The sequence below is a fragment of the Cynocephalus volans genome, chromosome 1 (genome assembly GCF_027409185.1).
Source record: "Cynocephalus volans isolate mCynVol1 chromosome 1, mCynVol1.pri, whole genome shotgun sequence".
Lineage (NCBI taxonomy): Eukaryota > Metazoa > Chordata > Mammalia > Dermoptera > Cynocephalidae > Cynocephalus > Cynocephalus volans.
The window spans coordinates 156,774,209-156,802,147 of NC_084460.1; the positions used below are offsets into that span (position 1 = coordinate 156,774,209).

Consider the following 27,939-nt stretch of genomic DNA (forward strand, 5'->3'; position numbering starts at 1 on the left):
TTTAATGATGATGTTCTTTATGTGAACAGAGACGGATAATCCTACTAACAATTTAACATTGAATATAGGTCCTCTTTTTGTTTCTGTAGCTTCCAAATGGATATATATGTATTTCTTCTTTAGTTTCAAGATGACAGTAAGACTTTTAAACATTACTAGAGGTCTTTTTGATCATTTTTCATTGTTAAACACTGTTGAACAATATATATGATTTAACGGTAGTGACAAAGAGTACCCTCTCCTCCTCTGGCAATAAAAAGACTATGATTTAGCTTCATTTTTCTACCCAGGAATTTGAGATGAATCACAAAGTAAGCAAAATATTTTGCATGATTAAAATATTGCAACTACTGTAACACTTTTAGATTGGTTTAATATGTATTCATAAGATTAAAGGCAGTAATGAATAACGAGCAAGCCCTTACTGCACACAAATGTTTTTAGTTGGCTTTTGGCGGGGGGGAGAGAAGAGGGGGCTTGTTGTTTTGAATAGTTATCAATGCTGTGAAATATTCAACAGCATTTTTATTTTGGGGGTTCATAGCTCAGTTGTGCAGTGATGGTCTTCTAACTTTAAACATTCATCTGACAGTAACTCATTCAAGATTTTTGTCCACTTATTTCTTATCTTTCTGGAATAATAAAAAATAAGATCAGGAATATTATTGTAACTTTAAAAACAGTGCATACTCACATAGTAATAGTATCACTAATGGGGATAAAAAACATTTGTGCCCAGAGCAATCATTTTCACAAATTTGTAAAAAGAGATACTATTATGTGTTCATTGACCCCCCAAGATAAATTATAAGACTGAGAATATTTCCCACATATTACAAATTACATCTTTACTTTAAAATGCATTAGGTACTTTTAGCACAGAGCTAAATTTTTGATGGGTGGAGGATGAATTGATGGTGTAACAGGCAGACAGATGGAAGGATGGATGGATAGATGGAGGATATAGCTATCTAATGATGAAAGAACCCCTGACATTGTTTATAATTAAATAATTAAGACACAAAGTTTACTATAATGACTTCCTTCTCCCTTAAGACAGCCGTATAGTTGAATGGTAGAAAAGAAAAATTGATGTTATTATCAATAAAATACACCATAATTTTCTACAATTTGAAATTCACATACTAGGATCTGCTTTCAGTTAGAATACTTGCTGAACAGATTCCTAATAACATCTACCATTTATTACAAACTTATGTGTCATGCAGTCTGCAGGCTGTTTTCACTCATTACCTCATTTACACAACCTTTTCTTTTCCTGGGGAACAACATTGCAAATATGGAAGAAGAGAATCTACAGTGAAAACATTGGCCTGAAAGATTTCACATCTAACCTTTTCTTTTAGAATAGTCCTCTATTTAATCCATCCAAAATAGATTGTTCTCATCTATTTTAAAAAATAAATTGTATTTGTCACCTTTATATCTGATGCCAGAGTTTTCTTTTGTAATTAAAAAAATATTTATTTATTTTTAAAATTTTTCAATATACAATGTAGTTGATTTTTGTGTCCCTTTACCAATTCCTCCTTTTCCCTCTCCTCTGTCTGCCAACATCATATCTGTTCATTTATCTTAACAAGTTCAAGGAATTATTGTGATTGTTGTGACTCCCCCCCCATTTATTTGTTTGAATATTTATTTTTAGTAGCTCCCACAAATAAGTGAGAACATGCGGTATTTCTCTTTCTGTGCTCAGCTTATTTCACTTAACATAATTTTCTCTAAGTTCATCCATGTTGCTGCAAATGGTAGTAATTCATTCTTTTTTACAGCAGAGTAGTATTCCATTGTGCAGATATACCACATTTTACTTATCCACTCATCCAGTGATGGACATTTGGGCTGGTTCCAACTCTTGGCTATTGTAAATAGCGCTGCAATAAACATGAATACAGATATCCCTTTGATATGATGATTTCCCTTCCTTTGGATATATACCCAGCAGAGGGATAGCTGGGTCATATGGGAGATCTATCTGTAATTGTTTGTGGAACCTCCATACCACTTTCCATAATAGTTGTACCATTTTGCAGTCCCACCAACAGTATAGGAGAGTTTCCTTTTCTCTGCATCTTTGTCAGCATTTATATTCTCAGTCTTTTGGATATTAGCCAGCCTAACTGGAGTGAAATGATATCTCAAAGTGGTTTTGATTTGTATTTCCTGAATGCTGAGTGATATTGAGCATTTTTTCATGTGTCTTTTGGCCATCCATTTATTTTTCTTTGAGAAATGCTTATTCAGCTCCTTTGCCCATTTTTTAATTGGGTTACTTATTTTTTTGCTGTTAAGCTGTTTCAGTTCCTTGTATATCCTGGGTAGTAAGACTTTGTCAGATGCATATTTTGCAAATATTTTCTCCCACTCTGTTGGTTGTCTTTTTGCTCTGTTAATTATCTCTTTTGCTGTGCAGAAGCTTTTTTTATATATATATATAATCCCATTTGTCTATTTTTCCTTTTGTTACCTGTGCTTTGGGGATGATATTCATAAACTGTATGCCCAATCCTACTTCCTGAAGTGTTTCCTCTATGTTTTCTTTTAGGAATTTTATTGTTTCAGGACATATATTTAATTCTTTAATCCATTTTAAGTTGATTATGGTAAATGGCGAGAGGTATGGTTCCAGTTTCATTCTTCTACATATCGATGTCCAGTTTTCCCAGCCCCATTTATTGAAGAGACAGTCTCTTCCCCAGTGTGTGTTCTTGGTGCCTTTGTCAAAGATCAGATGGCTGTAGGTGTATGGGTTTATTTGAGGTCCTCTATTCAGTTCCATTGGTCCATGTGTCTGTTTTTATGTCAGTACCATGCTGTTGTGGTTATTATAGCTTTGTAGTGTAGTTTAAAGTCAGGTAGTGTTATGCTCCAGTTTTGGTGTTTTTTTTTTTTTTTTTGCTCAGGATTGCTTTGGCTATTCATGGTCTTCTGTTATTCCATATGAATGTTAGAATTGTTTTCTCCATTCCTGAGGTGAATGTCATTGGTATTTTGATGGGGATTGAATTGAATCTGTAGATCACTCTGGGTAGTATGGACATTGTCACAATGTTATTTCTTCTAATCTAAGAGCATGGGCTATCTTTCCATCTTCTTGTGTCCTCTTTAATTTCTCTCAACAGTGATTTGTAGTTCTTGTTGTAGAGATATTTCACATCTTTGATTAACTTTATTCCTAGGGTTTTTTTGTTTTGTTTTGATTTTTGGTGACGTTTGTAAATCTGCTAGCTTTCTTGATTCCTTTTTCTGCTAGTTCATTGACGGAGTATAAAAATGCTACTGAATTTTATGTGTTGATTTTGTATCCTGCAACTTTGCTGAAATTGTTTATCAACTCTGAAAGTATTTTGTAGAGTCTTCAGGCTGTTCTATATATAGGATCATATCTGCAAACAAGGACAGTTTTATTTCATCTCTTCCAATCTGGATACCCTTTATTTCTTTCTCTTCTTTATTTCCTTCTTCTCTGTGATTGTTCTGACTAGTAGTTCCAACACTATGTTGAATAGGAGTGGCAAGAGTGGGCATTCTTGTCTTGTTCCTGTTCTTAAGCGAAAAGCTTTCAGCTTTTCCCCATTCAGGATGATGTTAGCAGCAGGTTTGTCATATATGGCTTTAATTGTGTCGAGATACTTTCCTTCTATACCCAATTTATAGAGAGTCTTTATCATGAACAAATGTTGAATTTTGTCAAATGCTTTTTCAGCATCTATAGAGGTGATCGTATGGTTTTTGTCTTTGGTTTTGTTGATGTGGTATATCACATTTATTGACTTGCATATGTTGAACCATCTTAGCATCCCTGGGATGAATCCCACTTGATCATGGTGTATAATTTTATGTATGTGTTGCTGTATTCTACTAGCTAATATTTTATTGAAAACTTTTGCATCTATATTCATCAAAGATATTGGTCTGTAGTTTTCTATTTTTGTTGTGTCTTTGTCTGGTTTTGGTATCCGGGTGATGTTTGCCTCATAGAATGAGTTTGGGAGAATGGCCTCTGTTTCAATTTTTTGGAGTAGTTTGTAGAGAATTAGTATTAATTCTTCTTTAAAGGTTTGATAGAATTCTCTCACTCAGCTTTTTGAAGCAGTGAGTGAGACCTATGCTACTATGATTTTCTGTTTGATCTTAAAAGTTTAAAGAAAAAGAGGAATACAAATTACGTTATTCCCAATAAGTTATGACCTCTAATAAAGAAAGAAGATGTTCTTACTACCACAATAAAATAAATAGCTTTCAAATTTTTAACTATATTAATATCTATACATGTTGCAGTCTTAAACTGGAAGATGGTGGGAGAGTTTAGAAAATAGTGTCTAAGTGCATATGCTTGCCCTGCCAAATTATTAGATATATGATTTTGACAAGCCACTTTAGTATCCTGTGTTTAAGTTCAATCATTTGTATAGAGGCAGTTAACCAGTCAAGTCGATAATGAAGGTCTTTGAGTATGTGCTGATTTTAGTAAACTTGTAATCATTTATCCACATCAGCTAAGAATGATATGACATGTCTTATCTCCAAGGCAGGTCCTGATCAGTTATTAACTTGGAAATTAATTGCTTCAGACTGATGTGCTTTTGTTTAACCATTGAGAGTTGTCAAAAAAAAAAAAAAAAGGTATTTTTTCTGTTGTACATACTCTATCATAAATCTACTTATAAAAGTACATAAAATCTTTAAAAATGTCTGAATTAAATATTATAGATAATGAAACAGGATTGCGTTAGAATTTATATTTGTATAGATCTAAAATGTTAACACTATAAAACAAGGGAAGAAAATCAAGGTTGATTGTTTATGACCAAAGTAGTACTAAATAGTTCTATAGGTCATCAAGAACATGCACAGATTAAAAACCAAAACCCAGGGAAGAGGCTGCAATAGGAAAATAATGAGAAGAGGATACAAACAACAAATATGCTGTGTACTAATTTAGATCCTAGGTGGTGGGAGGAAGAAGACAGAAATCTCTTAAAGAGATTATATTTTAATAAAGAGACAGAAAAATATAATGATTAAATGTATAGTACATTAAAAGCTGATAATGCTACAGTGAAAGATCAGGGCAACTGCAAGAGAGTGTGGGGAAGTGTTTAATTTTCAGTTAGGGTGAAAACTCAGCCTACCTGAATTTTTCAGTTATATTAGGCTTCACCAAAAAGACTGAGTCTTGCTCAAAAGTTTGAGAAGCATTTTCCTTAAAAAGAAAAGAAAAGCCTTATAATTAAAAAAAAAAAAAAATCTAGTCCTCAGATATTTCTGTGTACTATCTAATTAAATTTTCATTTACATTTTAAAAGTTACAGGAAAAATGTTAGATTTTAGTGACAACAAAGAATGGAATAAAGGAAAAAGGAGTAGAAATAAAGACCATAAAGGAAGAAGAGGCCAAGTTGAGTATAAAAAGTATGATAAGAATAAGTCAACCCTCTTTCACATTTTTCATCTCTTGAGACAGCAGTTTAAACGGTCCAGGGTCTATAATAGTAAGAGCCAGAGCAGCTAGTAATCTGAACATTTTCCCCAATGCCAGATACTGTATTAAGCACCGAATGTGGATTGCTCCAGCTAATCCCCACAACAACGCTTTGGTATATTACCTCTGTTTACAAGGAGAACCTGAACCTCAAGGAAGTTAAGTAACTTGCTCAGAGCCGCACAGTTGGTTAATTGGCAAAACTGGGCTTAGAAAGCAGTTGTTGGACCCCAAAGCTCATGAATACACCCACCATATTTTAGTGTTTTAGGATACTCTCTCTTGTCCCTGCCTGTCTGAATGGGATTACTCAGATGGTGCTTCCTGTTGCTTGTAATTGTCTTTATTTTTCAGGACTTTTAAGTTTTCAATTATCTTTTCCATTTATAGAGATTGCATTTGACTCCACTGAAGGCTGTCTTAGAGTAAGTTTGTTTGGGGGAAGGTGTTTCTTTATAGCCAAGTCAAAATTATTTTGAGTTCAAAAGCACAATATATATATTTTTTTAAATGATGAGTCTGCGTGGTGTCAACTTATTTTGATAACAAATATGTTGTTAAAAGGTGAATAAAAATCTGTTTTTTCTTTTGGAGTTCTAAATAATTGCTATTTCTTCATCAGATAATTGAATTTACAAGTTCTTTGGATAATCCTCAATGGCACAAAGAACAACAGTTTTAGGGAGAGATTAGGAGAGAAGTGTAAGCACATTTTTTTTTATTTCTGTTCTTGAGTTATTGAGAAATAGTGACATTTTTTAGTTAAAGTTATATAATCTTCTAGAATAAAGAAAAGTTCCTAAATAGGTTAGTCAGAAGTATTCTGGAAAGTATTTAGAATAATTTTCCTATTTGCCAAGAGAAATATGTGGTACTCAATATTTTCCATTATCATTTGATTTGCTATTTACTGATGTGTGTCATGAAGCATGCCTAAGAATAAACTAATAATTTGCATGAAAGTACATTCCAAAAAGCATAGCAACCCATTAATTAATGTGGTAGATAATGCTATTTGAGCCCATCCTTTGAGCTTGTTTTGTTGCTATTCTGTATTGTACAGTTTCTAAAAATTTATGGCCAAGAAAGCAAACTTTCCGGGGTTGAAGTTTATTTTGTAGCCTAAAATCAGGAAACTTTTGTTGATGAAATGAGCACATCCTTGAGTATAATAGATTTATGCTTCTGTTAATTAAAATGTATGTTTGTCACTTCAACTTTTAATGAAGATAGTGCTCACAAATTTGAATGCATATGTAGCTCATGCATGGAGACGTTGCTTTTTTCAAGGACAAAGTTTTAATATGAATAATAAGAATTAAAAAAACTATTGTCTCCTTTAAGAGAACAATAGTGAATATGTTTGGCATTCATTATATTTTAATATATACTTTACATGCAATAGAAAGCTTCCTATTTATTTTTACATTACTTTCTTTTTAAATTTTATTTTAGAAATATTATAATATTGGGGGGTTTTTAAAATCTAAAATAAGGGAGAGAAAAAACTAAATAGATATTATCCATCAAAAGTTATATAATCATGAACATCACATTATCATAAATGCTTTTGAGAAATAATTAAAATATCAGAATCCTCATTTCTAGTGATGAATTTTTAAGTTTAATGTATATTCTAGATCATAGAATTAATGGTAGAAATGCCTAACTCAGACACATACACAAATGCACACACATACACACACGTACACACACCTGCATATTTATAAAATATATAGCAGCACATCACAAGTCTTTGCTACTCCTGCATTTGTAAAGAGACTAGATAGAGCGACTACAAGTTGTAGTTTATGGCCCTTTCTGTGATTGAGGACAATAAACTAGGTATAATTTAGCTAAATTTATTAAATAAAGGGACAGATCTATTTGAGATGCTATGTAGCTATAACCTTAGGTTTTGTGGATTGTCACTGGCAATAAATAAAACTCAATTCATGAAACATAAAGAGGGGAGGATTATGTTAGAACATTATGGCAAGCCCTGTGCTATATAGTTATCTTCAGACTATTAAATCATAAAACTCTTTCTAGCACCTGTTCTTACCCTCCCAGTTGTTTATTCATAGTTACTTCAATTAAAACACTCTTTGGAATTTTGTACTTAATGTTTTCTGCCTTTGGTATAGATTCTATCTACAGGGTCACTCACCTCCCCGAAGTTATTATAATCATGATAATATGGATGGGTTGATGAAAGGATTAGATATAAAAGTAACTCATTAAATTTATATTCTAAGATGTACATTCATTTCACATTTTAGTGTGTCTTCAATTGAGATGTGTCTTACAATGTTTGGTGTGGTAGTGGTATTTTTTCTTTTTATTTGAGATATATAAAATAATTCATCTTAAAATCGATGATGTCTTAAATTGGAAGATAGATGGTAACTTAGCAGTTTTGCCATGTTTATGGGCATCTAGTCACTGGAGAACCCCTCTTTTTGTCATTCAACTTGAAACCTCAGGGCTTGTACCTTACAATAAATTTCCTAAGCTTCATCAGCAGGAGTGAAGTGAGTCTAGTGCAGAATGATATAAATGATAGTACTTCTTTCATCAAAATCCTTATACTTTGAACAGACACTTTATCAAGTGGCTGAGCAAACACAGCAGCTTTTGAAGTATTTGAAGAGCCATTGAATTTAAGAGTCTTCATGCCTTCACTGTTCTTTAATCTTATTAGTACAGGCCTCCTTCAGAACATAGCTCTTCCTTGGTTCAAATTTAAGGACATAGATTATAAAATAATGCTTAAAACTTCTTGTCTACTTCAACCTGTTGATTGATATATCAAATACTTAGGAAGCTCTTGAATTTAAAACAAGAAATCATAATATTTTAAAATGCTATCCAAATTGATAGGCATCTATTTAATCTCCTTTTTGAAAAAAAAAAAAAAAAAACTCTATAAAAAATTTCTGTCATTGTCTCCCTGCTGTATTTTCCCAAATGAGCAACTTTTGTCCAGTATTTTGTATTTACCAATAAAATGATCAAATAAACCAAATGAACAAGAAATGGATCTAGAAAAAATTTAATAAACCTCATATATTCAGACTCCAAAAGGAATGTTAAGAATACCAACCTTTTAAATTTAATTGTGCTAATAATTCAAATGGATATCACTTTATCTGATTTTTCTATTTTTATTCTTCTAATGTCATGTTCATTCTGGCCTCTGTGTGCTTAGAATTTCAACTCTAGAATTAAACAAGAAACTGCATATGAAAACACTTGACCTGATTCTTGGCATAAAATAGCCGACCACATGCAGAGAGTAGGGTGATCAGATCTACATTTGACTTGTGTGTACATCCCAGCTTTACCATTTAACTATTTGGCACAACTGTTCTCCCCTTCTACTTCTTCTCCAGATTGACTGTCAGTTTCCTTTCTCTTAAGTATTGTCACTTGTACATCTGAAATGTACGTTGATCTGTCTCTCCATTTCCACTATCAGAATTTAACCATACTTACTTGGACTGTTTTAGACTCCTGACTGGTTCCCCTGACTTAGCCTTTCTCCTGCCCTTTCTTCTATTCTGCCAACCTTTGGGTTAATTTTTTTGATTTCCATACCCTTTCTCAAGAATTTTCAACATTATCATACTTAACTAACAAAATAGATCTTAACAGTCTATCCTGGGCTTCGAAACGCTTTATATACAAACTGCCAATCCTTCCTTTTTGACTCTCCCTCTCATTGCATACCACTTTTTCTCTACTTATAGACATTCATATGCATGCAAAAAGCTCTCTTTGGAGCCTGTAAGCTGCATGGAAACTAAGACAATATTATAGATATTTGTGTATCTTGCACATTACCCTGTACATAGAATGTACATAGTAAATGAATAGGAAAGTAAAGATAATTTATTCTACTTTAATATAAAAAACAATGTGTGTAATTTGGTATTTTATGGTGAATCAGGATAGTTATCCTGAATGTCAGTTTCAAAGATGTATTGAGAAACTATATGAGAAGGCACTCTACAAGGTGTGGACAAAAGACAGGCTTCTCAGGTGTCCTGCTAAATATGTTTGATGTGCTGTGTAGTTGGAAACCAAATAGAGTAGTTTGATGTAAGTATAAATTGAATGTGAATTTCATTTTCAGAAATATGTTCTTTAGTGGAAGAAGGATGTGGTAGAGCATTTTGGTATTGTGTAGGTTTTTTGTTGTATATGTGTGTGTTTGTGTGCATGCGTGCACACCTATGAGCAAGAGGGACGGAGGGAATACTTGAGCAAGAGAACACGCAAAACAAACAAATCAGTTGCTCAAATAACTTCTTTAAAAATTTTTGTTCTAATTCTAAGTGTTCCTAAAAGATGGGGTTTCCTGATACTTGAATTATATGTGATAGCAATTCACAGTTATTAAGCTCTTTCACAACCATTAATCTAGTGTTTTAATTTGTTGAGATTTATGGAGTGTAAGGGTTACATTTTCTAAAGAAAGTTATTGTGTTCCCTGGGTAATATGAGGACACTTCAAAAAAGTTCATAGGAAAATGGAATTAAAAGATAATACAAATCTTTCCATGAACTTTTAAAGTACCCTTTTATAGACATAAGGGCTGGGTAATTCCAAAAGTGGACTCAGCCAAATTTTTTCTTTAAATTATACATCAGAAAAATATGTATAAACTGTTTTGTAGCTTTCTCTATGGCTTTTATAAGCTTTTCCTTTATGGATACAAATTATATATATACAGTATTAAGTAAGTAGATTCTAACCATTTTTAATATGATGATACCTTTCAATGTCAAAAAGAAATGGATCCTTATTTAACCATTGTTCTTTCAGTATCCTTTCATTGAGACAATACATAGACAAAAACTTTGTAAATTTTGTGACTTTTTAAATGAATCTGCATTTTAATAATCAAAATGTAAATTCTTTGAAATATAATCTCAAATGTGTATAATAACATAATTTAGTCTTCAGATGATGCCTAATTCACATATAGGTTCCCAGTCTCTTAAAATAACATAACTACTCAGTCAGTGAGGACCTTCTAATATGTCTATCATTCAGTGATTCTTAACCCACAGAGTGGGAACATTACTTTTGGTGATATACATACCTTTTTTAGCCATTACTACCAAAAATCTATGTTGTTAAGCAGTTATTTATTAGTTAATACTTTAATTCATTAGTTTTAAAAAGTATTCTAGGACCTTATTCTCTAAACTGTTTGTTTGTTTGTTTGTTTGTTTTGAAAATTTTTCAAAGTATTTAGTGAACTGGAAAGAACAAAAGCTAAACTTTTATTTTAATAGCTTTTTTCATTCCATAATGCTTCATTTATTTACTCTGTCTCTGTTTATTTTCACTATCCATGTTTTATCATTGAATATACCCAATCATTTCCCACTATATCGAGTAACTTTAGAATGTGCCTGTGTCTAATAGTCATCATTCGAATCTGTCTCTCCCACCCTCCCTCCTTCTTTAAACACATTAATATTCTGATGATCAGGTTTCAGCTGGAATCAGAGCAGGCTGACCTGCCTTGACTAAAATGGAGCCACTACCAGCAGAAGTTCCTGTGGTGTGTGCATCTGCATCTCTGGCCCAGACAGAGGTTGTCAAGGGACGAAAATGATGGATCATTGTTCACGACTCACATTGTGCTTTTAATGTGATCACTTTTGCTGTAATGAAGATACAGTAAAATTTCTGAGTTTAAAGATTTATATAACAGGAAAAGAAAACCGAAAGCACTTAAACCTATCTATACCCTCATTAGGCTAGAAGAAACTTAAGATTTCTAAGTACTGATGTATACGAGGGTACTTCAAAAAGTTTGTGGGAAAATAGAACGAAACGATAATACAAATCTTTTCATGAACTTTTTGAAGTACCCTTATATTTACGTGTGGATTTTTGTATCAAGTACCATTTCTAGACATTTTGAGCACAATGAATTTGAGCATAATAACAATAGGGTTTTTTTATTTATTTATTTTGTTGTAAGTATGATAATTCTAGCATGCCTAATAACTTACTGTGAAAAATCAGATGTTAAATTATAGCCTATTCCAGGATTGCCACACGAATCCACCTGCGGCATGATGGATAGCGTTTACTTGATCATACTGCATTAATACCACTGTGCTGTTGCATTAATATCTAGAGGAAGGGAGTCAGGCTGTGTCACTCTGCACTCTTCAGGCCATGCGTAGCCACTTTGTTCACTTTGGTGTTTCTCACTTTTATAACCAGGATCTAGGAAACGAATGGAGAGATGGGGAAAGGCATAAAAAAAACCCTATCAAATGAGCAATGAGCAAAAGTTCTGGGATTATATTTAGTATGTATTTAGTAATATATTTAGAGGACACATGGAGATAGCATAGCTATTAAATATTCGAAAGGTTACTATATATTGAATTTCTTCCTTATGACTTTTCTAGATAGAAATAGTCCCAAGGAATCAAATTTCTATTCAACATGGAGAAAAATTTCTAAGTGGAATGGGTTGCTTTCAGAGAAAAGTAGATTCTCTATGAATAGGTATGTTCAGTTCCAGGTTGGATGATCACTTCAGGAGCTGTGATAGGAGGATAATAGGATTTCATGGGTGAGTGCACTCAGTAGCCTGTAAAGCCCCTTTAAAACATGGGAATCTCTGAAATATTAGAGAAGAAATGAGTACATAGCATAAATCATGATTTAAGAGTGTTCAGAATACTCTCAGAAATTGCTCTCTCAGAAAGTATTTGATAATGTCTCATTCAATTCCTGAACTGTTGTGAATTCCTTAAGAGCTGTACGTTCAAAATCGTGCTAGATTCAGATATGGCAGAATATGGAGGACACCAGAGACTGGATCACAATACTGATTTCTTTTCTGAGGCTTTTAAACATAATGGACGACCCTATTCTCTTTTGGTAAGTAAGGCTCTTAAGATATTTTCATTCTATTTTAATTTAATCCTATATTTTTATAGTGATGTTCTTTTTGTTGTTGTTGTTGTTGTTTGTTTGTTTGTGACCGGTAAGGGGATCACAACCTTTGGCGTGGTGTCGCCCGCACGGCGCTCAGCCAGTGAGCGCAACGGCCATCCCTATATAGGATCCAAACCCGTGGCCTCGGCTCTCCCAGCGCCACTGCGCTCCCAGCGCCGCGCTCTCCCTAGTGAGCCACAGGGTCGGCCCTATAGTGATGTTTTTGTTCAAAGAAACAACTCTTCAAATAAGCCATATTAAAAAAAAAAAAATGTTTGGTAGGGAGAGTGAAATGTGCTTGAAAACCAGATGTAATGTGTGGTTCTAGACTAAATTGGATTTTGGAAAACTAACAGGAAAGGAAATTTAGGGGATAATTGGAGAAATTTGAATATGACTGAGATTAAAAATTACTTCTCAAGAAATGAGAGGAAGGCAGTTTTTTATTTTTCTTTTGATTATGAACATTTCTATTTTTTATGCAACTATTCACTTCCCTTCTAGCTTTCTCAGTGATATTTTACATTGAGCAGATGTTTACATTATTGTCTATCTACTTAAGTTTAATTTAAAACACCTTAAAGGAATCAAAGATATATCTTTTTTTTCTTTCATGTAGTAAATTGAAGACTGAATTCACTCTAGTTATAAAATTCTCTAGTTTCCTCATATTAATGAGGAAATCTTTATATAGCTAATTTTTACATTGTGGTGATGCACAAATAATAGAATATTGCTTTACAGTAGTAGGTTTAAATTCTTTTAAAGATGTAAACTTTAGCAACTGTCTAGATTTGAAAGAATTCTTCATCTAATTTATGGCCATATACAGTTGACCTATGAACAAGGCAAGAGTTCAGGGCTCAGACCCTCCGCCCGTTGAAAAACCTAAAATCTGAATATAACTTTCCTGGCATCATTATTTAAGTAGTTAGGTAACTTAAGTAGTTGGGCCTATGGAACCTGCAAATAGGAAAAGTTTATGCAGGTCCAGTGTATAAGTCCAAACCCCAGTTGTTCAAGGGTTTGCTGTGGCACACTCGAGGCCACATCTACGTGTTTTTCTTTTCCTGGCTGTCCATAGGCCTATCTCTCTCTCCTTCTCCTTCTCCCTCTCCCTCTCTCTGTCTCAGATTTGTATTTCTTTTTTTTCTCACCATGGAGTTACTGGATTAAGATATGTTTCACATTTATGAGACCAGGAGGTAGCTAATAAATGTATGGTTTTATCATAGCTGTTAAAGCCCTGATTTTAGTAAATTTTCTCACTTTTCAAAACTTTGGGTATAAGTCAGGTGTGAGAATCTGTGTAGTATCTATGGATTCCCTGTTTTCCTACTATTTTCTCACCTCTTAAAGTGGTGCTATATTATATACAGAACTGATGTACCAAAGACAGTCATAAATAAATGAAAAGAGCAGGGATTCCAAAGATTGAATTGTTGGATTATAGTCTGTGAGGAAAATACAAAGGCTATGGGGAGACTTTGGTGTTGCCCTAAGTGTGCATATATGTGTGTGATGATGATGACATTGATATGCTTTAGAGAAAGTGAGATACTCTATTAGTCCTTTTTGTGTTGCTATAACAAAATACATGGAAACAAAATTCATTGCTTAAAGTTTCTGAAGCTGGGAAGTCCAAAGTCCATCTGGTGGTGGCGACAGTGACCCAGGGGTCTCACATTGCAAGATGGTGGAAGCGGAGAGAGCAGAGAGAGAGAGACAGACTCTCCTCTTCTTTTAAAGCCCCTGACCACCATTTTTAATCCATTCACTAAGGCACGGTCCTACAATCCAATCACCTCTTCAAGTCTCCACCTCTCAGTTACCATAATAGGATTTCCCATCCTCTTCCCAGTCACAGTGGGGGGTCAAGTTTCTAGTACTTAAAACTTGGGGGCACAATTCAAGCTCCAGGGAGTTTTAGGGGGACATAATTCAATCCACTACAGATACATACTTATTTTTATGAAAGTGTGCTCAAAGGTGCTATCATATTCTTTCTTCAGAGAATGATGTTTGTCAAAACTTTCAATTTTGACATGTAAAATACATTGATTAAAATACTTTCAGAAGTGACTAAGAAAATTACCTTGGAACTCTGAAGTGACCAAAAGAATTAGAGACCCCAGAGGGACTAGCAAAGATGATTCAGCTCATAGAGGAGTGAGTCATGGAGAGGGAGTAACCAATGACAGTAAACTGAACTTTTATTAATTGAACTAGACTGAAAAGGGTTTGAAAGATTTAGACAGCAAAATTGTTACATAGGCAGCTTTCCTAAATGTTTATGTATCCCAACAGGGTTCTGTTATGGAGACAGGCCTTATGGTATAATGAACAGATCACAGAGTGTCATAGTAGAGGACCTGGGATCAAGTTCCCAGTTTGTCATTTACTAACTGTGAGAACTGGAGTAATTTAACTCTTTGGCTCCTCAGTTTTCCTCAAGTGTGAAATGAAAATAGTATCAGAGATTCTTAGGAAGTATAAATTCATTAACATGGCTAAACTTTTCTGAAACTGTAATATGCTGTTGCATGTGTGTTTTAAAGTTATTATTGTCATGGCTATTCAATAGTTATTTAGATATTTTAAACATGTCAAGACACTAAGTGCTTTGAGACAACATGATTAAGAATGCCTTCTCCCAACTTTGGAAAAATTGTAATCTTAGGTGAAGGTTCACAATCTTTGGGTGGTGGGCAGAAGATATCTTGGCATCCTTTTGATATTGCGAGAGTAAAGATATTCTGTCATAATTAAAATAAGTCAACTAACCAGTGTCAGCAGTAATCAGGAGATTAACTTTTCAATTGAATTGATGTTGTAAATATGGAATGTGCATTTCTAAATTAACAGGTAGAGTGGAGACTATCTCATAAGACTCCGTAATATGTAGAAGAATATAGCATCACAACCACATGAAAAATAGGAAAGACCTTAACCACTGCCTGTAAAAGAATTCTGGTGATCCAACTCGTTCAGTAACATAAGGGTTAGCTCAGTCTTCCCAGCAGCCATGTCTTGTTTTCCGTGACTACAGGTGCTTCAGGAATTATTTATTTAAGTAAGTCTTTAAGCTCCAGATGAAATGATCATTGGTTTTAATGTCAGAGCAAGGGAGCACAAATGGACCAATAAAATACAGAAAATCCAAGAAAAAAGGTTTCCCTCATGCCAGAGTTATTCTGTGAAGAGCCAGAGGGGGGGGGAAATCAAATAATTGTACCTATTATAAGAATGTTTCATTATAATGGAACTCCTTATTAAACCGATTCATGTGCTGGGATGTAATGCAGTGGCTTGAACACGACCATAAGTGCTATAGGTCTCATACCACTGCCAGTGAGATCACTCCTGCCTCCCACATTTCTGGAATAAACGGGGAAAGAGAGGATGAAATATAACTTTTCCCTCTTCCATGAAATTTCTGCCCATCATAACTAGTACATAGCATTTGCTAAAGCTTAATTTGCAGGCTCAATAATCCAAAGGATCTGCTGAATAAGTGTCAAATCTGTTTTCAAAGATAGCAACAAACAGAGCTCGAAGGAATCTTAAAATAGCCATACACGCTGCAGCATCAGCAGGTACTGCTCTAGCGTCGTCTCCGTGTGCTCCGTCAGTTGAAACTGTGAAGCCAGGGGATAACTGCATGTGTACCCCCATTGGAACGTATTTGCTCAGGTCAGGGTTTCTCACAAATGCCAAAAAATGATAGGGCCCAGCTTCTTCATTCTGCCTTGCTGGCAGGTATTGGAAACTCCATTTAAGCATAATCATTTCTCTATATTTTGGTTCCTGATAGAGGAATTTTTATGTTAACCTATATGTTAATCAGTGCACTGATGTGTGTGGGGGGAGTACTTTCTTTCTCTTCTTTGATTTATAAATTCAAATTCCCTGGCACAAATGGGAGAACAGAGCTTACTAAGCCTTAAGTGAATTAGATTTCTTTACAGTAACTGAAGCAGTCTCAATGATGCAAAGGCAATTAAAGCAGTAGGCTTAGCATTAATTACTTTGCCAGTTAGGCTCTTTATCAATAAGAAGTAGACCTGTTTACTCCCATTCTAAATTTGGGGGTTCAAAAGTAGACTTTTGGTTTAAGTAGGGGATTTGGCATAGATGTACCTTTTTATTGTCCCTCAGTTATAATATTAAGAATACAACTGAGCAGTTGAAATGTGTCTTTTGCTCTATCTAAAATAATGAAAATGTTTCATTTTTTCAGAGCAAAAAGAACCCTGGTTCTTGAAGTTTCCTTTTTTTAGTGTTTCTGAATTGCATAACATCTATACATTTCTATATAGAAATACTTATTAGCATCACTTTTCTTCTAACCCTAATACATAAAACTGAGAGAATAACATTTCTTTTTTCTTAGAAAATATTTTATGAACTAAAGTCTGTATGCGAAGACTAAAATTATTCTATATCTCACCTTTATTTTTCAAAATAATTTGTAAATTGTTTAAGGAAAAGTGTGTGTATATAGACTATTAAAGGGTCTGATGGCTTTTTCATAGAATGATGTTTTTATCCTACCAAGATTATATCTGAATGTGCTATTGCTATATTTAACAATTCCTAAGAAAATTTAAAAATTAGCTTTTAAATATTAAACCATGTTTTTTTATTTAAAAATTTTCCCTTTTTAAATGTTTGTCACTCTCCTTTTAAAAATTGTGTAATTAATTTTTGCAACTCAATTATGACAATAGAGGAAAATAACACTACCTGGATGACATGACAGAATAGATCATTGTGTGATTAGTTATTTTTTTTAGCCTTACTAATGTTTATACTAAGTAAGGCTAATGGTTAGCCACTATATACTAAGTCATTAAAGTAGTCAAAATAACTGGGTAGATTAGCATGAATTTGACTTTCAATAAATGAATTGGATTATACTGTGCTACTCTGATCCTTTGTGAGGAGTTGACTATGATTATATCTAGAAAAAACTAAACACATAGCCATACATTACATTATCTCATAAGTTCTTTATGTGATTCTAGCTACAAAATCTTTAGGGCTTAAAGGCATAGTAGATATATTTACTGGCACGTATTGTCTGTAACATATTTAGTAAGTGGTTTCTATGTATGTCTACGTAAATACAAATTGTTTATATTTGTATATGCTTAAACATTTATGTTTGTCTACCTAAATTATGTTCATGTTTCTTTTCTCCCACCGTATGAATCAAAATTGGTTTTTGAATTAAAATTATAAAATAAGAGTTACAGAGCCAATATTTAGCACTAAATTTTAGGGACCCCAAATTGTTCATTCTTGTGATCATCTCATCATAAGTATTAGCTCTGATTATATTAAGTCCTTTAGTATGATTGGTAGTCATTTCCTAACCTCTAAGAAAATTGGTTTTCGTACTGAGAACCCTAATAAAGAAAACTCAAAATTTCATAAATAGCCGTAGTTAAGAAAAATCACTTGCTTGGGGAAATTTTTTCATGTTGCCTATATAGCAAGGGCTTTAGAGCAACATAAATACATTGTTACTTAACACTGAGATGAAAAAAACATAATTTCACAATATTCCTGTTATGATATTATACAATTATCAGTTAAAGGTTTTCAAGCAGATAGTATTAAGTGGTCTCTAAGTGTGACTGGAATTGACATCAGAAAGCTTCCTTATATGAGATGACCAGCATCATTTAGTGAGAGTTCTTGGAGCATTTTTTAACCATTAAATGCCTAAATAGGATACTCAGTGCATATATTGCAAACCTTGAACTTCTTATGGCATCCTTTTTTTTCTTTTTTAAACTCTTAAATTTTGGCTACCAAAAGATTAGAGTGACTAAGACTGTTTCTAAATTATCAATACATAGTTACTTATATTTCACTAATGAAGTCATGATTATATTATGAATCAAACAGAATAGATACCAACCAGATACCACAATTGAATAGGATCAAAATAGGAGATTTACTTGATTTGTCCTGATGTATCACTATGCCACACACTGAGAGGGACCTATCATTACTTGTCCTAGGCCTGACTAATGTATTTCACTGCAACTTTCTCAGGAGACTTGAACTTACCAGAGTCTTTTTGCCTACATTATAGGACAATATCATATCAGAGAAATATTGTTAATGTAGAAAGTAAAGTTCTTTGATCCAGTTTTTGCTGCTACTGAGAAATTTAGATTGGTTTTTAGTTTTAGATTGCTCTTGGCAGAACAGTTCAGAGCCATTCTGATCATAACTTGCTGCTGTCCCACTGATTAGTTAAACCCAATGACTGTGATCCCCAAACTAATTACATGGACTAGACCCTTTAACAAGGACATGGGAAACTTCTTTGCAAGGGAAGGTCACTGTCTTTACTAGTTCCTGTTTTGATAAGACTTGGGGAGGGAATGAGTTGAATCAGACTGTTGGTTTCTTTTATTCTCTTCCTTTGCATTGGTCTGTGTTGCTTTATTCTGTAGCTTGATTATGGAAATATGCCATCCTTTGGACTGGATCTGTCTGGATCATGGGTAATAGTCTTGCTTTTTTCATTGATACTTCCAGCTTCTTTTTGTTGAACCAATCTCGTAACATTTTATGTATTAGAGTCAAAGAGAACGCAGCATAGAAGGGATTGCATTCACAATTAAGTTCTGATGTGGCTTAAAAGTTAAAAGACATTAAATATAATGTGCCACTTATAGAGAAACAGATTGTGGCATTGAAATACATGGTTTTCCCACACTTAAAGGCTTTAGTTGTAGGGGTGTGATATTTGTATTTTTGGAAATACTGGATTGCAAACCAGACTGTGAGACATTGAGCTACACAGTGACTGTTCGCATTTGTAAAATGTTCTCAATTATCATTTCCTAAATCACTGTTACTTTTAATCAAAGATTCGAAAAACTATTCTCTAGCCATGACATTCATAATATACATTTTTTTTAAATACTTCTATTTTAAAACTGCTTTAATCTCTGATATTCAAAGCTAACCAACTTTATTGGTGTGTCTAATTTTTTCTTTCTTTCTTTCTTTCTTTTTTATTGAGTAGTAGGAGTTCTTTATCACAGAAACCTTAAGGAAGAACACTGTGTTCATTTGCAGAGTTGAGATGCATCAAACATTGTATTAGTCCATTTTTGTTGCTTATAACAAAATATTTGGAACTGGGTGATTTATAAGACAATGAAACTTATTGCTTACAGTTTCGGAAGCTGGGAAGTCCAAAGTCCAGGGAAAACATCTGGTGAGGGTCTTGGTAGTGGCAACAGTGGCCCAGGGGTTACATGGCAGAAAAATGACGGAGCAAAGAGAGACTAACCTCCCATGTGCTCTTCTTTTCAAGACCTCAGAACCACACCCTGACCACCATTATTAAACCGTTCACTATGGTATGGTCCTATGATCTAATCATCTCTTCAAGGCCCCACCTTTCAATTACCATAATAGCATTTTCCACCCTTAACAGGTAACAGTGGGGATTAAGCCTCAATGGGGTTGGGATAGGGGAAATCCAATCTATAACAGTCATACAGGTCTTATTCTATGAAAATGAACTGTTTTATACTTTTATTATTTTTATTTTTTTTCCTAAAGCCATGTTTGCTTTGCACCTTTTATTCTAGTTCAAAGCTATAAAAGCCTTTTTCTTTTTTTTTTAACCATCAGGCAAGCTTTCACTTAGAGATAAAGTGACTGAAAATAGTAAAATATTAGCAAAGTTGGAAATGGAGATTGTCACAGTGATGACAACAATCTATAATATTATTTTTACTGCTTGCTTTGTTAATAGTTAAATATGTATAAAATAGCACATAGATAAGCATCCAGCAGTTCAAATCACTTCTCAATTTTATAAGAAATATTTCAGATTTAAGTATATTAGAAAATATCTTGTATAATATGTACATAACGATCCACTATTATTCCTTCATTCATGATTCATTCTTTTATCCAGTCATCACTGGCGCTTGTTTTGACAAGTGGCACCAACTAACAGAAAGAAAAAGGCATATGGCCTCTGCCCTTATAAAACTCATAGTCTAGTGGAGAGGATAGATAGTAAACTTAAAAAAGAAAATCAGAAATTTTGTCATGTTTATAAGGAAACAAAAAGGGTGCTAAGATTGAAAATGAAGTGGAGAACCTAACATATTTAGGGTTGTCCAGGAAAGCCCCTCCATGGAGCTGGGAATTTTCAAGATATAACAGATAAGGAACCAGCAAGGCAAAGAGGGTTTGGAGCATCACAGGCCAAGATCCAGAAGAGAGGAAGAGTTTGACATGTTCGAGGAACTGAAAGTCTCCTGTGGCTGGAGCCTAGTGGGTGAAGGGAGAAGACGCAAGTGGGGGAGCTGAGCTGAGTAGGCAGACGGGGGCACGAAGGAGCTGGGTCAGGGCCGAGCAGGGAGCAGAAGAATGTGTGTTCTACTTGAAGTGCAGTGACAAGTTTTTTGATTGATTTACATTGGGGAGAAGCCTAAAAACCCTTACAATCCCTTATATTACATTTCAGTTTTTATATTAAAGTGACAGACAAAGAAAGGATTATAAATAAGTGCCTTGATGCAAAGCAGTACTTTGTACGTTGCTTTTATTTATCTAAATAGAGTAACATGAAGTGCAGAGCTGCATTCCTTCACCACCTGATAGCGCCAAAACATGGCAAAAAGACTGCCATTTATGTCACTTCTGTCTGACAATGGTTTTTGTAAATCATATAGAGCCCTCTAGCGGTGACTGATTTAATAGTCTTATGTTGTTGCCCGAACTCTTGGAGCTGTAGAATTGAGCCTTCTCAGAGCCGGGAGAATGGTAAAGTTAACTATAACTTTAGGCAAATGGGAGACTGTATCATGCCTGTGTCCCTTTTGCATAATGACGACACGTTCAGTATTTCTTTCAATTGCACTGACATGATTGTTTTGACCTAGGTGTACATTCCAAGCCGAGTGGCCCTCATCCTTCAGAATGTGGATCTGCCGAACTGAAGAGACCTGATTTCAGCTCCACCGGATGCAGATGTGTGTTTTGTTTTCTAGTTCTCATTGTCATGCAACTTATAATGTGCAAGCTTTTCAAAATACAGTTGTCTAGCCAAAACGTAGGATGTCTGAAATTCAATGTTGGTATATGCAAATATATAAAACTTTTCTTTAAGAAGTAGAGAGGGGAGTGTGTTTAAAATTTTAGGGATCTTAGGCCATATTTTTTCAAACCATCTGAGCAGCTAGGATTTTCAAATGAAGTATGATATATAATGTCTTAAAAACATTTTATTTTCCTGGCCAATTATTTGATTCTTTTAAGTTTAAATTTGAACCATTTGCCATCTATATTTCTGTTGAGTGTATACAGTATTATTATTTTTTTAAATGGATATTTGGTGGCCTTATTTCTTCTAATATATTTTGGTCTAAATTATGAGGTTTCAAGATTATTTCTGTTTTTCCAAATTGTGTTTAGAAATACTGTAATAAATATGTAGTAATAATATAAAATTAAGAATTATATCAAACATACTAGAAAAGCTATTATCTATGAACTCATTCATGCCTCATTTTGCATAAGTTTTATTTTGTGATTTTTTGTTCACTTAGTATTTTGGTAGATGCTGACATCTCAGTCTTTGTGAAGGCGTGAAATGGTAATTGTAGCATTTCAGAAAATGTCTTTTATTTCAATCAATAAAAAAAAATTTGCAAAATTGCCTTTGCTAATATTTATTTTGCTGTATTGTACCATTATAGGGATTGATTTGGAATGAATATTAAAATGCCTTATCTCAACTCTGATACCTTCCCCACATATGTTACATTTGTGTGATGGACTAGGAAGCATAGAGATTAATAATTTTTCTTTAGGTATCATTTTGTAACTTGAAATTATACTAACTGATTCAAATATCTAAGCTACTCTTCAGCTGTAAACCTGAGCACTTTTGGAAGCTGAACTATCTCAACTCGGTGATATATTACTTCATGAAATTTTCCCACGGTTTATTAAATAGTAGGCAACAGGTCTAAGGTCATTCATATGTAATTCATTCATAACTGAGAATTTATGATGCACTTATAGGATGTCTGTCACTGTTTTAAAAAATGTAATTTGTCCCTTTACATGAATACTGAACTGACTGCTTGATTTTTGTTTTTAGCTCGATTAATAAGGAGTACTTGGAAATCTTTCATTAAAAACACACAGTAATGGAAGAGATAAACACTGAAGACTTAATTTTATAGCCAAACCAGTATACCAGGATACTTCAAAAAATTTGTGGAAAAATAGAATTAAAAAAATACAAATCTTTCCATGAACTTTTAAAAGTATACTCATATTAACCATTTTCCTTCATTTTTTTTTTTTTTAAATAAAGGCTTAAATATCTAGATTGGAAATGTTAGTTACTTTAACTTCCAAGTATAATAGTGGTTTGATTTCCTGAAGCAATCAGCAAAGCTAGCTTATGATGATACATACACTCAGCCCTTATATCTATTGGTTACACATTCATGGATTCAACCAACTGTGGGTCAACAATATGTAGAAAAAAATCAGTCTGTAGTAAACATGGATAGATTTTTTTTCTTGTTATTATTCCCTAAACAATACAGTATAACAACTATTTACTTAGCATTTACATTTTAGGTATTATAAGTAATCTAGAGATGACTTAAAGTATATGGTAGGATGTGCACAGGTTATATTCAAATACTATGCCATTTTATATCAGGGACTTGAGCATCCGCAGATTTTGGTATCTGAGGGTAGTCCTGGACCATTGGTACCCCACAGATACCAAGGGACAACTAACTGTACATGCTGGGAAACATTACTGAAAGCCATCTGTGATGGTTTTCCCATTACAGGGACGTTTAGCATTGCCCTGATCTGTGTACTATATCTGTTATTGATAGCCACATGATGCGTGACCATGATGTTTCATGTTCTGGTTTATAATTCCTTACGTCTGCATTTGTTCTGTATGAAGAGATATGCTGTTTCTCTGTCGGAGGTATTTTTAAGTGACAAGAAATTACTTAACACCTAAAACCCATTTTTTTCATTGTTACCTCTGCAGCAAAGTTAAAAAGATCAGAATAATTATATTCTATATTTTCATTATATTGACTGACTTTGCTAATATGTTCTTTAGATTTCACAGTCTAAAGTTAGAATTTAACAATGTAATGTAAGTTAATTGCCCTTGTCAAGTTCCCCCCACACACATACCTAGAAGTGCAATAAATTCACGTTGCTAGGTAGGAGATATAAGAACACAGTCAGCCCTCCAGGTTCAGCATCTGCAGATTCAACCAATTGTTGATAGAGAGTATGCAGAAAAGAAAAACAAAAGTAACACTACAACAATAAATAATACAAATAAAAAATATAATACAGTATAACAACTATTTGCGTAACATTTACATAGTATTAGGTATTATAAGTAATCTAGAGATGATTTAAACAGGAGGGTTGCATAGGTTATGTGCAAATACTATGCCATTTTAAATAAGGGCTTGAGCATCTGCTCTACTCTGATACCTTCCTCACAAGTACTTTGGTATACATGGGAGTCCTGGAACCAATCTGCCTCAGATACCAAAAGATGACTGTACATGCAAATAAATAAAATATTAGGTCCAAAATTAAACATACTTTTTTCTTCTATCTACCACAGTTTTATAGATGGCCTTTACAGAACATTCTAATATTCTAGTATTTTCACTGTGGGACTTTTCTTTTTTGTATCAGTAACATTCTTATCATATGTCATCTTGTTGGAAGTTCTCTATTACCTAAATGTTTTCAGTAATCACAACAGAGAGGTGCACAAATTTACTCTTTGAGACTTATAATAATGTTTTTTTTTCTGATGTGCTTATTACCAACATCAGAAATGAGAGTGACCCATCTTTGTTGACTTTTTTAGAATAAATATTTTTGCTGTTTTAATTTTTTATGTTCTAGAAAACATAGATGACTGCAGATTTCTTTATTTCATTTTCTAGTATTACCACGTTAGTGCTAGTAATTGTTTTATTATCCAAAATAGGATTTACTTCTAATGCTAGTGATGCTTAATGTTTTAGTTTAAAATTAACCTACTCAGAAAACACCATGGTTTGTAATAGCCAAAAATTGAATTGTAAACATTTTTCCTAGAATGTTTCCCACTGTATACCAGTTGAACTCTGAGGGTCAGCTTCTCATATTTTCTTTTCTGTAAATTTGATGTTTCTCACTTTGCCCTGTTCTTAGCCGATGTATTCATCTCTAACATAAAATAAGGGATTTAGCCACCATGTTCCTCAAGTTGAAAAAGTCACCAGTGACAATAAGTTGACTTTTCTCATGGCAGCTGTAAAAGAGTGCAAGTATTTTTTTCCTCTGACTTGAACACTCCCTTTAGCAATATCAATCCAATGTTTGTCACCCATTGGGGTTATAGCCATTGCTACTGCCTGAATAAGGAGCCTGTTCTTCAAACAGTACAGAAGAAAGTGCAGATGGATCTGGCGGGAAGCAATGAAGGATAATGTGTTTTCTTCTCCTGTTCAGCTTTCAGCTCCAGGGCAAATGTCTTTTTGCTGTCTCTGGTCCTGCAGAACCTGGTGATGAAAGCAATGTAAAATAGCTTCCCTGTTGCTCTTCCCGTCTAGAACAAGCTGAAGCTGACGGACCTGATAGAAACCAACAGTGAAGCAGATTTTTGGCCAGCCTTGAGCCTCTCAGACTGTTTCTTTTTGCCACTTTGGGTCATGACATGAACTTGGGTTCTTTAGACTGGTGGATTTCATTTATCTATCTCTTATGAGGGGACAAGCACGGAGCTATGAACTTTGCTAGGGAAAATATTCTGAAGGAAGAAAATAGAAATCTAAGGCATAGCAATGTCATGTCTTTTATGCACTAGAGTTCATTTATCATTCACAATGTGTTAGAATTGAAATGTAGATAAATTTTCTCACTAAAGCCAGCCTTTGGGGGAAAAAAAAAATCAAATGAACTCCCTACTAATTTTTCTGCTCCATTATCTTATTAACGGTGATTTGTAGAGAATTGCAGAGAAACTTTCATACCTTAGGGCAGAATTTCTTAATTGGTAGTGTGAGGAATTAAGATACAGTAGCTATAAATGTTTTTGTCCCTATAATTTAAAACGTCACATCTGGATTTAACTCTTGGCAAAAACTATGCAGGGAAAGCAATGTTTATGTGTATGAAGAAATGTGTTTTGTGACAGTTAGGCTACAGGGCATGTCATTCAGAAGTTTACTTATGACTCACAATTTATCTTGTCATCTCTGTTGGACCAGAGAGAGGTGTTTGGCCCTCATGTATGCTGTGTAGACTGTTTTACTTAGAAGCCTGCACTGTATTTTAAAAGAATGTTCTGATGCAATGGTCAGAAGACCTGGGTTCAAGTCCCAGTGGCTCATTTCAGAAAGTGCTTGGTGACAGTTCATTCTTATCTAATATTACCAGGCAATTAAAGTGAAAGAAAAACAGAAAGTATCTTATAAATGCTATTGTTTGACCAATAGCGACATGATGAAGAGTCAGTGATTGGAGACAGAGGCCACCTCCAAGTTTGTTGTCAGGAGCACACTGTCACCACCACCTGTCTGTCCCTCAGGGCTCTGCACTATGTTATGTGCACTCTCCCAGGCAGGGGGTGTGAGTTGCTTTTCAGAGAAGGGGGTTTGCATTTCCTCAACTGCTGTAGATGGCGGGAAACCAGTCGTCCAAAGCTGCTTTTATTTGCTTATTTTCACTTTTTCTCTAAGTGCACAAAGATGTCCCAGTGAATCCTCCCCGCCGTGCAGTCAGTGCAGTGCCCCCTTCGTGTTTCAGGTACTCTCAGACTTTGCATGTAAATAACCCAACCTTGTGAATAAAGTTAACTTCTTGATGGTAACCAATAGGTCAATGTAAACTGTATACTAAGTGAAATAGCCACAGATACCCTCCAGTGAGGCACAGCAACCAGGTGTTGAGAGTTTCCATTCCTTTCCCTCTTCCCCTTCTGCTCATACTTTAGTATAAATGATTGGCAGGTGTAGTAAATGACCGAAATAACTTAAGAACTGCAAAAGAAAGCTCATAGTTACAGTTTGGTCCCATCATTTTTTGGATTGAAAGTCTGTCCTCTCATCAGAAATACACATCTTTATTAAATAAATGATTGCATAACTAAATATTAATTTATTGAAGATCGGGGAGAGATGTTAACCATTGATCTGAAATTTCTAGTTGTCTGGTATTTACAGTAAAACAATGCAAAGCAGAAAACCAACAAAAAAGCTATCACACCAAATTACTTTTCCAGCAAAGATATAAATTAAATGAGGTAAGTGTTCAAATTGTGCATACTTATCTAAAGTAATACAGGTAATAGAAAGCTGTAAATGTGTGAATAGACTCATCCAACATACATGTCTTTATAGCATATGTATGAACACGTGAATACATTCAGACATACATACATAGTATTAAGTCATCTGAAAACACACAAAGTTAGCAGATTCCAGTATTTGTCTTCAACTAATCAATCACTTGATCTCTGTGTGCGATACTCCTACTCAATTTTAGATATTTTTCTGGTTGCATTACAAGCATCAAATCTAAACAAGTGATTTTATTTGGGTTTAAAGATCTTTCCAAGTCTGTGCAATGAAATGTAGAATATATGTTTCAAACCATTTAGAGAATTTCTCACCTGGAACTGTGAGTCTTATTTTTCCTCTAGAAAGAAAGGAGGGGGAAGTGAAATAATTTTATTGCTTCTTTGTGTATATCCACTACAGATTCTTTTTAACTGAGTTTGTAGTTTCACTTTCCATTCACTCTAGCCATGTTGTCAATTTTAAATTAAAACTGGTAATGTGATATAGAGCCCCCCACCCCACCCCACCCCAACACACATCAAATCACTCTCTGTCACCTCTATTATTTTTTTTCATGGTAAGTGGGTATCACCCAGTGGGACTTTTCTATATGGAAAAGCAGTAGAATATCTAATTCTTCTCTAAACAGCTGTATTTTTTAAAGGACTTACTGTATTGGCAGCCACATTGAGTGCTTTCTTGTTCCTATGCCCTGTGCTGAGCACTTTGTACACATTTTCAGTCTTAAACTTGGCACTGTGATTATTATGATCTCCCTGTGAATGTGTGTGCATATGCTAACTGTACTCTCTGTCTTCTGTGCCATTCCACAATGAATCATTAGAGATCTCTAGATTGGGGTGAAAAATTGGCCCTCTCCTATGTGTTGTTCATTTGTTGGTCTTGAATTGAAGCTGAATATCTATGGTGGGGGAGAGGGGTGGCACTTGAAGCCAGACTGGAGGGTGCAGTGTCCACACTCCATTGCCAGGTGGTGAGGGCTGAGTTGGGAGGCCTTAGATCTTTGTTGGGTATCTTGCCTCGTCATGACTATATTCTGT

At 34.3% G+C, this 27,939-nt stretch overlaps 1 protein-coding gene across 1 annotated transcript in view; it reads left to right on the plus strand.

Moving 5' to 3' along the window:
* Window positions 1–21,978, plus strand: part of GBE1 (1,4-alpha-glucan branching enzyme 1) — a 244,421-nt gene extending 222,443 nt beyond the window's left edge. Inside the window, exons 15-16 of the mRNA XM_063110167.1 lie at window positions 12,314–12,431; window positions 21,422–21,978. Coding sequence (XP_062966237.1) covers window positions 12,314–12,431; window positions 21,422–21,478 — 175 coding nt within the window. The 3' untranslated portion in view covers window positions 21,479–21,978. The remainder of the gene's footprint in view (window positions 1–12,313; window positions 12,432–21,421) is intronic.
* Window positions 21,979–27,939: the final 5,961 nt, after the last annotated feature.